The sequence below is a fragment of the Sitophilus oryzae genome, unplaced genomic scaffold, assembly GCF_002938485.1.
Source record: "Sitophilus oryzae breed Bouriz unplaced genomic scaffold, Soryzae_2.0 scaffold_41_pilon_pilon, whole genome shotgun sequence".
NCBI classification, from domain to species: Eukaryota; Metazoa; Arthropoda; class Insecta; order Coleoptera; family Curculionidae; genus Sitophilus; species Sitophilus oryzae.
Window position 1 is genome coordinate 1455384 of NW_022146996.1, and position 14057 is coordinate 1469440.

At 30.3% G+C, this 14057-nt stretch overlaps 1 protein-coding gene across 2 annotated transcripts in view; it reads left to right on the forward strand.

Moving 5' to 3' along the window:
- The window catches only part of LOC115885815 (reversion-inducing cysteine-rich protein with Kazal motifs), a 181603-nt gene that overhangs the window by 92822 nt on the left and 74724 nt on the right, over positions 1-14057 (forward strand). For both annotated transcript variants that reach the window (XM_030904839.1, XM_030904840.1), the window contains exon 4: positions 8680-8716. In XM_030904839.1, coding sequence (XP_030760699.1) covers positions 8680-8716 — 37 coding nt within the window. The remainder of the gene's footprint in view (positions 1-8679; positions 8717-14057) is intronic.

Below are 14057 nucleotides of genomic sequence, written 5' to 3' on the forward strand. Positions count from 1 at the left end.
AAAAGGGTATACCATTAATTAAATATAACACCATTATTTCCGCCCATATACTAATTAATGACATACTTAATTGTGTTCGCTAATAAATTATTATAAATAAATGTGGATTTTTGAGTCAGAAATCAATATAATAATAAGTTATCAAATTAAAGCCTTTGTTGTTATAAATAAGCATTTATTAAAAAATGAAATATCATTTTTAAGATGTTACTTTTTATCACACTGTCTAATGCCCATGCAAAATTCAGTTTTTTAGTATTTGGAGCAATTATTATTAATCAACGCAAACAGTCAGTTAATGTAGTTTGAATACTGGAATCATATTAATTGGTCCTCTTTAACAAATATTTAAACAGTTTTTTTTTATTTTTTAATGAAATAAACGAATTATATCGACATATTAGTATCTGTACTCTTTAAAAATTTGGTACATCTTTAAAAATAATCTAAAATGTCAATAGTCCATGGGTATATTGATAAATAAGTTCTAAATTACAAGAAAATGCATTTTCTACGGAAACTTAAAGAGATAGGTAAAAAATGGTATAATATAATTTGATAGACAATTAAATTGTGCATCTGATTCTCGTAAAATATACAGGGTTTGGTTTGGTTTGGTTGATTTAAATTAAATAAGTTATTGCCGTTTGAAGCTAATAATTATTTAAAATAAATTTTTAGACACTCTGTATAAGGTAGTATTATTTTTATTATTGCAACACAATAACTGATCAGTAAATAAACTTCAGTAAATATTTAGTATTAAAAACTTTGATACCCTTGGAGAAATGAAGCCTTAAAATTTTTACTGCAATTTCACAAAATTGAAAATATTTCAAAAACGGTAAGGTTTAAGTATAATAAATCTTAATCAAATTTACCTTTATTTTAATTGTAGAAACTAAAAATGTAATAATATACAGGGAGTTCCATTTAAAAAAATACAAGTTTGGTATTTTTTACTTATTTGGGACACTCTGTATCTTCTAAAATTATTTTTAAATTGTACCCCTAATAGTCCTTCATCGAACCCAAAACTTACAATTTGTAAAAATCTCATCGTTTAGCTACAATACTCCGTGTCGTATGTGGTGAACAACCCTGTATATTAGGAGATAGGAACATAGTGTCGCTAATATGGATACCGGGACGATGTCGCCCTAGAGGGAAATGAACGTGCTGATTCCCTCGCCAAAATTGGGGCAGGTTCGCTATTCGTGGGCCCAGAACCGACACTTAGCGTTCCAAAAAATCTCGCAAGAAACAGGCTCTGTGAATGGGTTAGGGGTGCGACGTTCCGGGACTAGAATGACAGTCCCGGAATGGAACATGCCAAGAAAATCCTAGCAGAGCCATCCAAACATAGAACAAGAGCAGGGGTGGATGGGCTATATGGGAAAACGGGAAAATTCCCGATGGGCCGGTGGGCCGATCCCGATGAGAGCTCAAAAAAGATAGAATTAGCAAATTAAATGGTTAATCTTCTAACTAAAGTGACGTAAGATCCTTAGTGATCCATAAGTAACTAATCAATTTGCATCAGTATAATCGTCAGTTGCTTTTAAACATATATAAACACCAATTTGTAAAATAACTATTGTAAAATTTCTTTCTCTGGGACACTTATAATTTTAATAATCATCTTTGTTTGTTCGGTTTGAAAATTTTTATTATACAAGGTGAGTCTATAAGTGCAAATATTTTCAGGGCTGGTAGATCTCAATAAAATAAACATAACATATTCTCTTTATCCAGTTTCAAATAAGTCCAATCGAGTTATTAAGTCTGGAAATTTAAAAAAAATAGATTTATTTTTAAAAATATTTGAGCCACCCCAATTTTTCGGCATTTGCATCTCTTTTAGTACCGTAATATCAGAGATTAAGAAACTATACCGTGGGAAAATTTGCGGTGAACAGGAAGTTCTAAAAAGTTTTCTAAAATATACAGGAAAGTTTAAAAGAAAATGCTCGATTTTTAACATAGTTTTTTACAAAAAAAAACTCTTAGACGTGTTCCTGGGGTCGAAATATACCACCCTGAAAATATTTGCACTTATTTAAGACTCACCCTGTATAGTTTTACCCACTATTCTTTTATTAATAACTAATAAATATGACTGGTAGCAAAAAAAAAGAATGAATAGCCTCGATCTAAATGTATACTAAGAATACGGTAGCGTAGAGTTACAACTGGGGAGGGGGGGGGCCTCGGTGCAATATTTTTCGAGCTTCCCTTTATAAAAAGGTAGACGAATTTGACGCGAACTCTGCGGTTGACGGAGAAAACATATCTATGCTTGGCTTGAATTGGGGACGGACTAAAAGCCAAGTCTGAGATCTAAAAGCTAAATCTAAATTGTTGTTTAAAATGTTGCTAAAATTAATTTGCTAAAAAATTACTGAGACAGCAGAGAAGAGTTAAATAAGGTTTAAACTAGAGTAGATAATAAACTATTAATATGTCTCGAAAATCCAAATGTTCTTATTATGAACTGTAACATAGCATTACATCAGAACACATTTATATCCACTGCCTAGGTATTGCCTATGGTTTTTTCGTTTAATTCATGGCATTATCATACAAGATGCCAAATGTAGAAAAGTATAGAGGAAAAGTTTCGTGATAAGAACTATACAATAACCTAAAAAATGCTGCAGTTTTAATGGCGACCGCGGTTCATTCAGTTAAAAACACGTGTACACGAGGAGGTTGCTGCTGTAGCAGAAAAGAGAGAATTTTTTTTTACAATGTGTAAGAAAGTACATACCCGAAAAGCTAAAAGTAATGTATTTCACAGAGGATTGGGTCAGCTGAACTGAATGAATCAGGAAGTCTTAAAGTTTATCAAAATCGTGACTCAAAATCGTAGCCTATTCAAGATCAAATTACCGTTATCGATAATGGAAATAAAGCAGTAGAACCCTGTAAAACTGAGCCATTTTGTAGTAAAAATTCAGATGTTGGAATAGAAGCCAATATTGGTCTTAGGATGGATAAATAATTCGCATATTTAAGGTTCTCTTTAAAAAATATTTATTTTTAAATTGTGACAAAATGGTGTTAGATAGAAGAAAGTTGCAAGAGACTTTTTTTCTTGGAAATAAACCGAGTAAACAAAAAAAACTTCAAAATTTTTATTTTTATCAGTGGCGTACTATTTTTTTTTGAAAATATTACCCGATGCGTATCACAGCTACGCCACTGGTTGAAACTAAAACCTCTTCTTTTTACATTTAAAGTGTTTCTGTTAGGTAGATTCCTATAATGAAATTTTATAACGATATCTGCAACTGTTAAAAAACTATTAAAGAACATCTTTAATTTTTCAAAAACTTTAACACCCTGTATCTTGCGTAAGAGGCATTTCCGATCCATAGTGTGCTATATCAAAATTAATATTTCGACGTCCCCTATCATTCCTCGAAAGCATGACCGACTTACAGGAATCACCCTGTATATGCAATATACAGTTTGAACAGTATTCAAGTATCTTAAGATAGAGTTAGGTAAATAAAAGATCATAGAAAGAAATAGGCGGTTGAAATGGAACTAAAAAGCCGATCTTTCCACTTATTTATCGAGGTCTTTATAAAATGCCAAAACATTTAAAAAACCACAAAGTTTTTTTGGTATTATGTGAGTGCTTTTTTCTTCTCTCATCACGTATTGAGATTTGTCTGCTAAAAATCAAACCATCCTAGGAACCTTTTTGCCATAATATTTTTAAAGAATATCGCTATAACAAACTGCACTTTGTCAAGTGACAAAAGCAATTTACCAGATGGGAGTGGAGTGTATCAGCAAAACGGTTTGATAAATTGTTTCTTTTTTCTACTTCAGTTCCTTTATGTGATAAACTGGAACGTTAAAATAGAAAAGTAAAGAGGATAGGAGATGATAAAATGTGGGCCAAGCTTACATCTGGCAATAAAACCGATTTAAAATTAGAGGACAGGAAGTGCTTCAAAATAATCCAGCTTTTTTGGACCGGCTAAAGTAAATTATATTGTTTTTAAATGCTAACAAATTGTAAAACTATACTGTTTTTAACTAAATTTGCGACAATGTTATTCGTCATTTCACTTTAGAAATTAGATTAATTGAAAACCATTTCATTAAATTTCAAGAAATGTTAGATTTCTCGTAACAGTTAACTTCTAATCTGAATTTTTAATTCTTATACACGCACCACCACAGATAGATTATGAAGAAATTTATATATATTTTAGTAGATTTTTAAAAGAACTAGTAAAATAAGATTTTAATATACTTATTAACAGATACCTTTGTCTTATGACACTTATAAACTGGCTCATCCCTTCTTGGAAGATTCCTCACGTAAAAATAAGATTTATTTTTTATATCAACATACATAGGTCCGATTCTGCATTGTTTCGTTTCGACAGGGGGTTAAAGTTTTTATTTATTTTCGATTTATTATAAATTTCTTCTAAGTGCTTTTAGCGATTCTAATGAAATTTTGAGGGTAAAATTTACTAAAGTGCGACATATTTTAATGCTAAAAAAGTTGTCGATATACAGGATGAGTTTTCTACGATGTTCTCTATGGGTATCTCGAAAACTACTGGAGATAAAGAGTCGGTTAAATGGGAATAGAATTGCAGTTTTGTGGGGTCATAAATATGCACCTTTCGGAATTTTGAAAAAGTTCATGGCTTACTAGATATTTCGAAAAAAACAAATTTTGGCAATTTTAAAACTTGTCCCTAATGCTATTATAATCTATTTTATATAGACAAAACGTTTTCAGATAAAAGTTGTAGATAATCACATACCTAATAAGTTTGTGTTTTCTGATTTTTTCTAAAGCCTGTCATTTTTGATATATGACACAAACATATGTTTTTTTAATGGAAACTATAGTTAGCCATGACATCATAAAAAGCTCCATTTTTTAATCTTTTCAGCCATATAAGGTATACCTAGTATGTATATTTCGAAAAATGACTGAGTTATAGCCAATTCTTATCTTTCTTGATTAATTTCACTTAGTTGGCATGGTAGTATTCTTATTCTGTTTTGATTTATAACTTCTAAAAAGACAGAATATATTATAAAACGGTTCTTTACAATTTACATTACGCTAACTATAACTTAAAAAATAATATCACTACCCCATACAATTTAATTTATTTTAGAAATGCAATTATTGGTCCACCTCTTCCGAGCCCTGAGTTTGCATAATTATGATATAAATAATTTTTAACATGTCTGTCTTTCATTAGGAGGGGGGGGGGGGTTGAAAGTCATGTTAGAATCACTATATTGATCTTTCCAAAAAAATCCTTTATGTGTATTTCGCCACTGCACTGCAAGAAAATCTACAAAATAAAATAATTATTTTTTGTAAACACTTCTGCGTTAAACCTAAACGGACGCTGCTTGTCAGAAGTTATGTTTACAGTAATACAAATTTGCCTAACAAAAAAAAACTATTTAAAATATTTAAATTCAACTATTCGAGAACACTTTACTTTTTAAAACAGATACGTCAACGGTTTCTTGTAGACGTATCTGTTTTAAAAAAGTAAAGTGTTCTCGAATAGTTGAATTTAAATATTTTAAATAGTTTTTTTCTTTATTCTTTGTATTTTTTTGCTTCCGACGACGGAAAGAGGTAACTTTCCGAAACGTTAAGCATTTTTTTTCTTTGTTAGGCAAATTTGTATTACTGTAAACATAACTTCTGACAAGCAGCGTCCGTTTAGGTTTAACGCAGAAGTGTTTACAAAAAATAATTATTTTATTTTGTAGATTTTCTTGCAGTGCAGTGGCGAAATACCCATAAAGGATTTTTTTGGAAAGATGAATCCGCCACATAGGTATAGACATTTTTTCACTATATTGATGCTATCTAAATTTAGCTTTTCATGTCTTGAAAACATGTCAGCAACATGTCTTGAAAACCATTCTCTAAAAAACGTAAGTAACGTTCACCGGTTAACGTATCGTCGAAAATGTATGGCCAAGAAAAGTTGAATCAATAATCCTACACTTCTTCATTTAAAAAATTCATATTTATAATTTTTGTTTATTTTAATTTACAAAGTTTGGATGTGACAGTTTTGCATTTCTGAAGGCAACGACGATTGAACTTGTTTCCATGGCTAACTAAGTGAAATTTTTCTAAAAAGGATAAGAATTGGCTATAACTCAGTAATTTTTCGAGAAAAAAAAACATATTATAGTTTATATCGCTGAAAAGCTTAAAAAATGACGCTTTTTATAAAGTCATGGCCAACTATGGTTTCCATTTAAAAAAAACATATGTTTGTGTCATATGTCAAAAATGACAGGCTTTAGAAAAAAACGGATGATGCAATCTCATTAAGGATGTAATTATCTACAACTTTTATCTGAAAATTTTTGTGTAAAATAGATTATAATGGAATGAGGGACAATTTTTAAATTAGCCAAATTTTGATTTTTTCAAAATATCTAGTAAGCCATGAAGTTTTTCAAAAATCTGAAAGGCGCATATTTATGACCTCACCAAACTGCAATTCTTCAAAATTTGTATTTTGTCTTTTTTATTGCATCTTGATAATTGAATGTAACTTCTGGTTTAAACGGAAGTAAACCTAAGCGAAGAATTTTAAATGGTACCCTGTACATGTTTTTGCATATTTAGTTTGAAATTGAGCGATATATCGAAGATGTACTGAATATGAGTGACAATGAAAAACATTTTGTATGGTACAGTAAAAGCCAAAAATCAATGAATGTAAACAATTACAAGTAAGAGCTCACATTCATTGATTTGTTAACATTATGCCAGCAAAAAAGTTTAAGTACTACGGGGCGATCAAGATGTTATACAGGGTGTCCCAGAAATAAGTGCAAATATTTTAACTGGTAGTATAGTTCAAAATATTTGAACTTTTTTTAGTTTTTAGTTAAAAAACATAATTTCTTGATAATATGGCAACATAGGTATTAGATTAAATTTACAAGAAGGAAAATCCAGAAAAGATCCAGTGGTTCTCAAAATTTTAGCAAAAAATATTTTTTTTTAAATTTTCAAAGTAAAATAACTCCGTTATTTTGGACTTATTTGAAAAACGATAAAGTGAAAATATGTTTCTTTTATCGAGAACTACCACCCCTTAAAATATTTGCACTTATTTCTGGGACACCCTGTATAATAAAGCAGTATGTTATTAACATTTGTATAATAAATTATATTGATCATGACTTTGAAATTTTGAAAACTTTGTTTTTACTACCCTGTAAATAAAAATATATTTATAACTTATACAAGCAGTGGCATAGCTTGACAACAGGAGGCCTCGATGCAAGATATTTTTCGGGGCTCCCTGAGTAAACCCCAATCATAAATAATAATAATTTAATAAAAACTTTATCATAAATAATGCTAGTAAGAACTCTGCGGAGCCAATTCCTGGGGCCCCGGTAGCTGCGCCACTGCTTGAGGTATAGGTAGAGAATGTTCAGCCATCGTTTAACGTCACGTATATTGTCGAACTCTCTCAATCAGTTGCCAACCAGATGAAAGAGATGGGTGACGTCATTACAGCATTTTGTAAATTCCTGTTTATTCTTTTTAGTGATTGTCATTGTCATTTGATTTTGGGTTATAATTTTATTGACGGACATCGATCAATGTCAAAACGTGTTTTCCTTTTAGTAATTGTCATTGTCATTTGATTTAGCGCTTTAATTTAGCGTTATCGTTTGATTGACGGATCAATGTCAAAATCGGTCAATGTCAAAACTAAAATTTGATTGTTGCTGTAAAACAAAAACTCAATTTTTTTATTGCAAAAATGCCTCAAAGATTTAACCAAAATGAGCATTGCTAAGCTTATAAATTATTTTTTCTCGAAAAAGAGACGCTGTTAGAACACTCTTGCCCGTGGACGCTGTATTATATGAAGTAAGTTGATTGTAAAGGTGTAATCAGTGTAATATTCATGTGCAAAATACAAATTGTTTAATACGTAATATAAAAATACGTTTTTAAATAAAATAGCTTATGCTTTAGAAATAGGAATTTCAACAGTCGAAAGGATTGGAATTAAAGGTATCGTAACTGATGAATAGTTCAAGAAAAAATGAACAAATGCCGAAAAAGAATAGACACACCATAAAGCTCATATTTGACAAATAATGATGACGTAATTGTGAACGTTGGCAGAACAGCCTTTATATGAATTATACAGAGTGAGTCTTAATAAGTGCAAATATTTTCATGACTGGTTTGATTTTCTGGTCTGAATGAAATCTCAATATAAGAAACATATTTTTCGTTACCATTTTTAAGACCAAAATAACCGAGTTATTTTACTTTTAAAATTTCCAAAAAAATGACTTTTTACTTAAATTTTGAGAACCACTGGATCGTTTCTGAGTGTTTTCTTTCTTAAATTAAATAATAATAATTAAATTTAATCTACTACCTATGTTAAATCCTCATAATCGTGTTAACCCCTAAAAATATTTGCACTTATTTAAGACTCACCCTGTATAATAAATATTGCTTTGGTATATGATTTTGCTTTATAATTTGATAAAAAAAAACAGAAACTAGAAACAAATTAATAATACCTAATTTGGATTTTTTTTTTAAATATTTTTTTGTTCATATTTATTTATCAAAAACCAATATTCTAATATAGTAAATTATATTTTCAGGTAGCCTTTTGGGAGTGCCTAAACGCAACTATCAAAGGTAAGTAATGTATATATCTTTGTGGCGGGATAAGTTTTTCAAACTTCTGGAAATGTCACAAGAAGTCAATATTTTTTATAAAGTCAATAAAACTATAAATTTTAAAAATTATAATAAATATTTTAAGTAAACACTGGACTTAACATATATAACATATATCTATCCAAAAAATCCTTTATGGGTATTTCGCCACTGCACTGCAAGAAAATCTACAAAATAAAATAGTTATTTTTTGTAAACACTTCTGGGCGTTAAACCTAAACGGACGCTGCTTGTCAGAAGTTATGTTTACAGTAATACAAATTTGCCTAACAAAGAAAAAAATGCTTAACGTTTCGGAAAGTTATCTCTTTCCGTCGTCGGAAGAAAAAAATACAAAGAATAAAGAAAAAAACTATTTAAAATATTTAAAATTCAACTATTCGAGAACACTTTACTTTTTTAAAACAGATACCTATACAAGAAACCGTTGACGTTCTGTTAAAATGACATTGTATTAAGTTAAACATGAGTTAAACTTCAAAATTAACAGTTACTACCTGATAACAATTACTTAATAAGGTAAAACCAAAAAGCCCCAAACTTTCTGTATGATTATTTTTAAATTTTACGTATGTTATGTTATTTATGTTATGTTCTTTAAAATCAAAGAAGCGATTTCCATACATTACTAACATCTACAGATGCATGAGCAATACATTTATTTTTATTAGGTTGAATTAAAAAAACCTTTTTATTTTTCTTTTAGAGGCTATCGCTTCTTTCATTATAATTTTGGCGTTATTAAAATTTATTCTGTACCCTGTGTCCCATGAATGCTGACAAATCTTAGATTTGTGAAAATCTCCAAAAAAAATATATATATATATATATATATATATATATATATATATATATATATATATATATATATATATATATATATATATATATATATATAGACGGCGTCACGACAAAAGGGCGTAAGCGCCAAAATAACGAAAATGAGATTATGGTTCCAAAATGTAATACTAATAAATGCGCACCTATCTATGAAACGGCTTAACCAGCAAAAATTCATAACGTGAGAAAAAAGACAGTTTTAGTTTCTAACCGCCAATACACCTTCAAACCAGACTCGACGCGAAAATCAGTAACCGCCATTCACACGTGTTGGAAGGTCGCTTAAGCCTGGGATGAAAAAATACCATTTTCCATTCAAAGGTACGTAGAAAAACTTATTAATAAGATAGGTCTTATTCATATTTGGTAGCCTAGATTGTTTTTTGTGCTTCAATCTAATTCAAATAGTAAACACCGACATTTATTTGTTATTGTCGGTTACGCCTTTTCGTGTTAATTTACTTGGTTTGCGTAAGCGCCATCCGCCTATGTGATCGTAATGGCATATTTTTTTGCTTTTAACAAAACTACCGTTCAACAGATTTCAAAAAATTGTCAAATATCTAAATTGTATACAATATTAATTTTCAAAAAAACCTTTGCTACAAGTCAAAGGACTTTTTCTTGATTGTAATAATTGTTTGAAATTTGATTTTTTTGATGTCGCTTAAGCCTTTTTTATATTTTTTCTCCACAGTGTGATAATGACTTCCCGCGGGAAGAAAATCAGAGATTTGGCATTAAAATGTGGAAATGAAGAGGTTGAGGTTGAGAGCAATATCATAGATCTTCTGGCAGAAGCATTGCAGCATGATGCGCTGTTTGAGTCAGAATTATTCATGTTAGAAGCACCACCTTTTGCCACCAACGAGGAATACGGATCAAGTTCACCCGTGTTTTGCTCAGAATATTAGTTAAATTTAATTTTCCAGTTATTATTTCAAGCCTAATGAGTTTGAAAATATTGAAAGTATCAGTTTGAGTATTTTGTACTGTGTTTTCTTAAAAAATCCAAGCGACATTTTTAATTTTATTTGTAAAACTCAAAAGGCGTAAGTGCACCTAAACGACAAAAAATGACTAGAATAATAAGACACAAAAGTCTTAAACGCCTTTCAAAAAGACGTAAACGCCAATCGAGCCTAGAAAGAAAGGCGTAAGCGCCAAATATTAAAATAACTAATTAACAGTTTAATATTTTATAAGCAAAAAATTCTTGAAAAATGTGCCATATAATCTATAATACTGTAGCAAGAAATAATTCACAAAAAATAAAAAATATAGATTTTAGACGTTTTTTTCGTCTCCTGAAAAAAATGACGAATGGCGCTTACGCCCTTTTCTCGTGACGCCGTCGATATATATATATATATATATATATATATATATATATATATCGTGTTTTTTTTTTCACCTTTTCTGTACATTTTCTTAATTTGTGTGAAAGTCAAATATCAAAGCACATATTAGTAAAATATAGACACTCAAAATCTTATTTAAATCAGAATAACTTCTAAAAGAAACACAAATCACGCTATTTTTGAGAAAAAAATTGAAACAAAAATTGTAATGACACAAATGTTTTAAGCTTAAATATATTGTTACGTTTTTCGTCGGTTCCGTGTGGATAGAAAGTCACAATTTATTTAAACACAATTTATTTAACACTAATTAACAAAAACAATAACGATTAAAAGACTTAAAGAACTATTTATAACTTATTTACAATTTATCTAATTATTTATGTAACAGAAATTTAGTTTGAATTAGCGCGGCGATTGTAATTGTACGCGCCGATCGGTTATTTATCTCTGTCTTCCTTAGGTCCCGGCGTCTGCTTATAGGTATATATTTGCTATGGGGGTGGGTTCAGAGAGTTTACAATAGAACCAACCCCCATAGCAAATATATATATAGTTACAGTGTAGTTAGACGATTAGTTCTTAGAAAAGTCTTGAAAAAGACCTAACAAGCCGAAACATATATGTAGAGTTAAAGTTACTCTTATTAAAAGTTTTTTGGTACATCTAAAAGCGTGTTTTATTAAAATACTAATATTTCAACGATGTTTCACAAGGAACCAACCACAGCTTCAGTACAATTAACTTGGTAATATTTGAGGGGTAGTTTCATCCCGTTGGAATTTGACTTTCGAAAAATCCGTTTGCCAAAAATAAGCTTTTTACGTCAAGCAGTTTAAGCAGAATCGTGGTTAAGAAATTACCCAACTTTTTGGAACACCCTGTATGATTTTTTAAAAAATTTCAAAATATGTAAAGAAACCAAATAAATTATGTTTGTCCAAGTGTTTTCCTGAAAGACTAACCGTTTTTTATATAACAAATATTGTAATATTTGAGGGGCGTTTTCACCCTCTTGGAATTTGAGATTCGAGAAACCCCCACCTTATCGAACCACTACACCCCACAGTCAATCCGTTTGCCAAAAATCAGCTTTAAATGTCAAGCAGTTTAAGCAGAATCGTGATTACTCAATGGTCATATTTTATGAAACACCCTGTATAAATTTATAAAAATCTTAAAATGTGTAAAACAACAAAATAAAATATACGTGTTTAAGAGTTTTTCCGAAAAACTCACGCGTTTTTAAATCAAAAATATTTTAATATTTGAGGAATAGTTTCACCCACTTAGAATTCGAGTTTCGAAGAATCCTTTCTTATCGAACCTCTACACCCTAAAGTCAATCCGTTTTCCAAAAATCAGCTTTTTACGTCAAGCGATTTAAGCAGGATCGTGATTAATCAATGACCTGATTTTTCGAAACACCCTGTATACATTTTTAAAAAATCTTAAAATATGTACAAAAACAAAATAAAATATACGTGTTTAAGCGTTTTTTCGGAAACTTGACCGTTTTTTAAATAAAAAATATTGTAATATTTGAGGGGTGGTTTCACCCTCTTGAAACTGGAATTTCGTAAAATCCCTTCTTATCGAACCTCTACACCCTAGAATCAACCTGTATGCCAAAACTGAGCTTCTTACGTTGAGTGGTTTGACCAGGATCGTGATTAATCAGTATGTCAGTCACATAAGGATTTTATATATTAGTATAGATTTCAGCATTACGTTAGGTCTCTGCATATGATGAATGTTCGATAACATAATGTTTTGATTGTTGATATTTTGGTTGCTTATAAGGATGGTTCAACTGAGCAATAATAACTTGCAATTAAAGACAGTCTCAGTCTATGAAGTCATTTTATTTCATGACATCTAAGTCTAACCTGTGTCTCATGTACTTGTGAAAAACTCATGATATAATTCAAAATGCGAAGTCCTCTCTACAGAGCATGATATTCTAAGAGAAAATTTTGGAAAATGCCTACTTATCGGCTTTCATACTTTCAAAGACATAAACTAACAAAAAAGCCATTAGGACGACCAGGAAATATTCCGCTTCTCTGTTTACAAAGATCTAAATTTAAGCGAATTAAAAGTAAGACGAGTAATGCAACTTTAAAGAGATTCGCTTCTTGCTTAGATGTTTTAATACATAAATAAAACAGCTGCAAATGTATGTATGGTGATAGATATGTGTAGGTACTAAAAATTTAGATAGGGCGTTAAAAAAATCTTAATAAAAAAAAGAATATTAATATCAATTTCCTTCAAACGTTCTTTTAAAAATACAGGGTGCTACAAATTCGAGGTACGAGCATAGGTATATCAACTCGAGGGACGACGGCCATGGTCAGGTCTTCACAATAGGAATTGACCTCAAATCCAAGGAGGCAACAGAGAAACAGAATATCCTCTATTATACAGGGTGTTTCATAAAACATGTGGGGAGATTCCTCAGGTAAAAGTAAGATTTATTTTTCATATCAAAATAGATCCGATTGTGCTTTGTTTGGTAGCTACAGGGTGTTAAAATCTTAATATTTTTTCGATTTATTGTAATTTTCTTCCAAGTACTTTTAGCGTTGCGAATGAAATTTTAAGGGTAAAAGTTACTATAAATGCGACATATTTTAAAGCTAAAGAAGTGTCAACATATTCACCAGGGACGTTCATATGGGTTATCACTAGGACATTTTTTCTAAAAAAGCATGTACGCCACTGACTTTTTGTTCTTTTTTTAGTGAAATAGTATAAGCAGTTTAATTCCGATTAAAAGTTGGCTCTTGATATTTTGTCGATTTCGGTTTCCTTGAAGAGATAAACGCAATTTTATTAATTTGCCTTGATCCAAATCTAATAGAGACCTTTAAAAAATTGTAATATTATTAACTTGCGAATGTTTTAAATAAGTACTCATTGATTCCTCATCAAAAAAATGAAAGAAAATTCCTATAAACATGGGTATGGAAATGCATAATATAGTTTTAGAATTACAGGATGTTAACACCGAGGGGTAAACCGCGACCCAAAATTGTGTACACTACACTGGACATTGGCTCTTAATTGGCACATTGGTCTTTTAGAATTTTCAC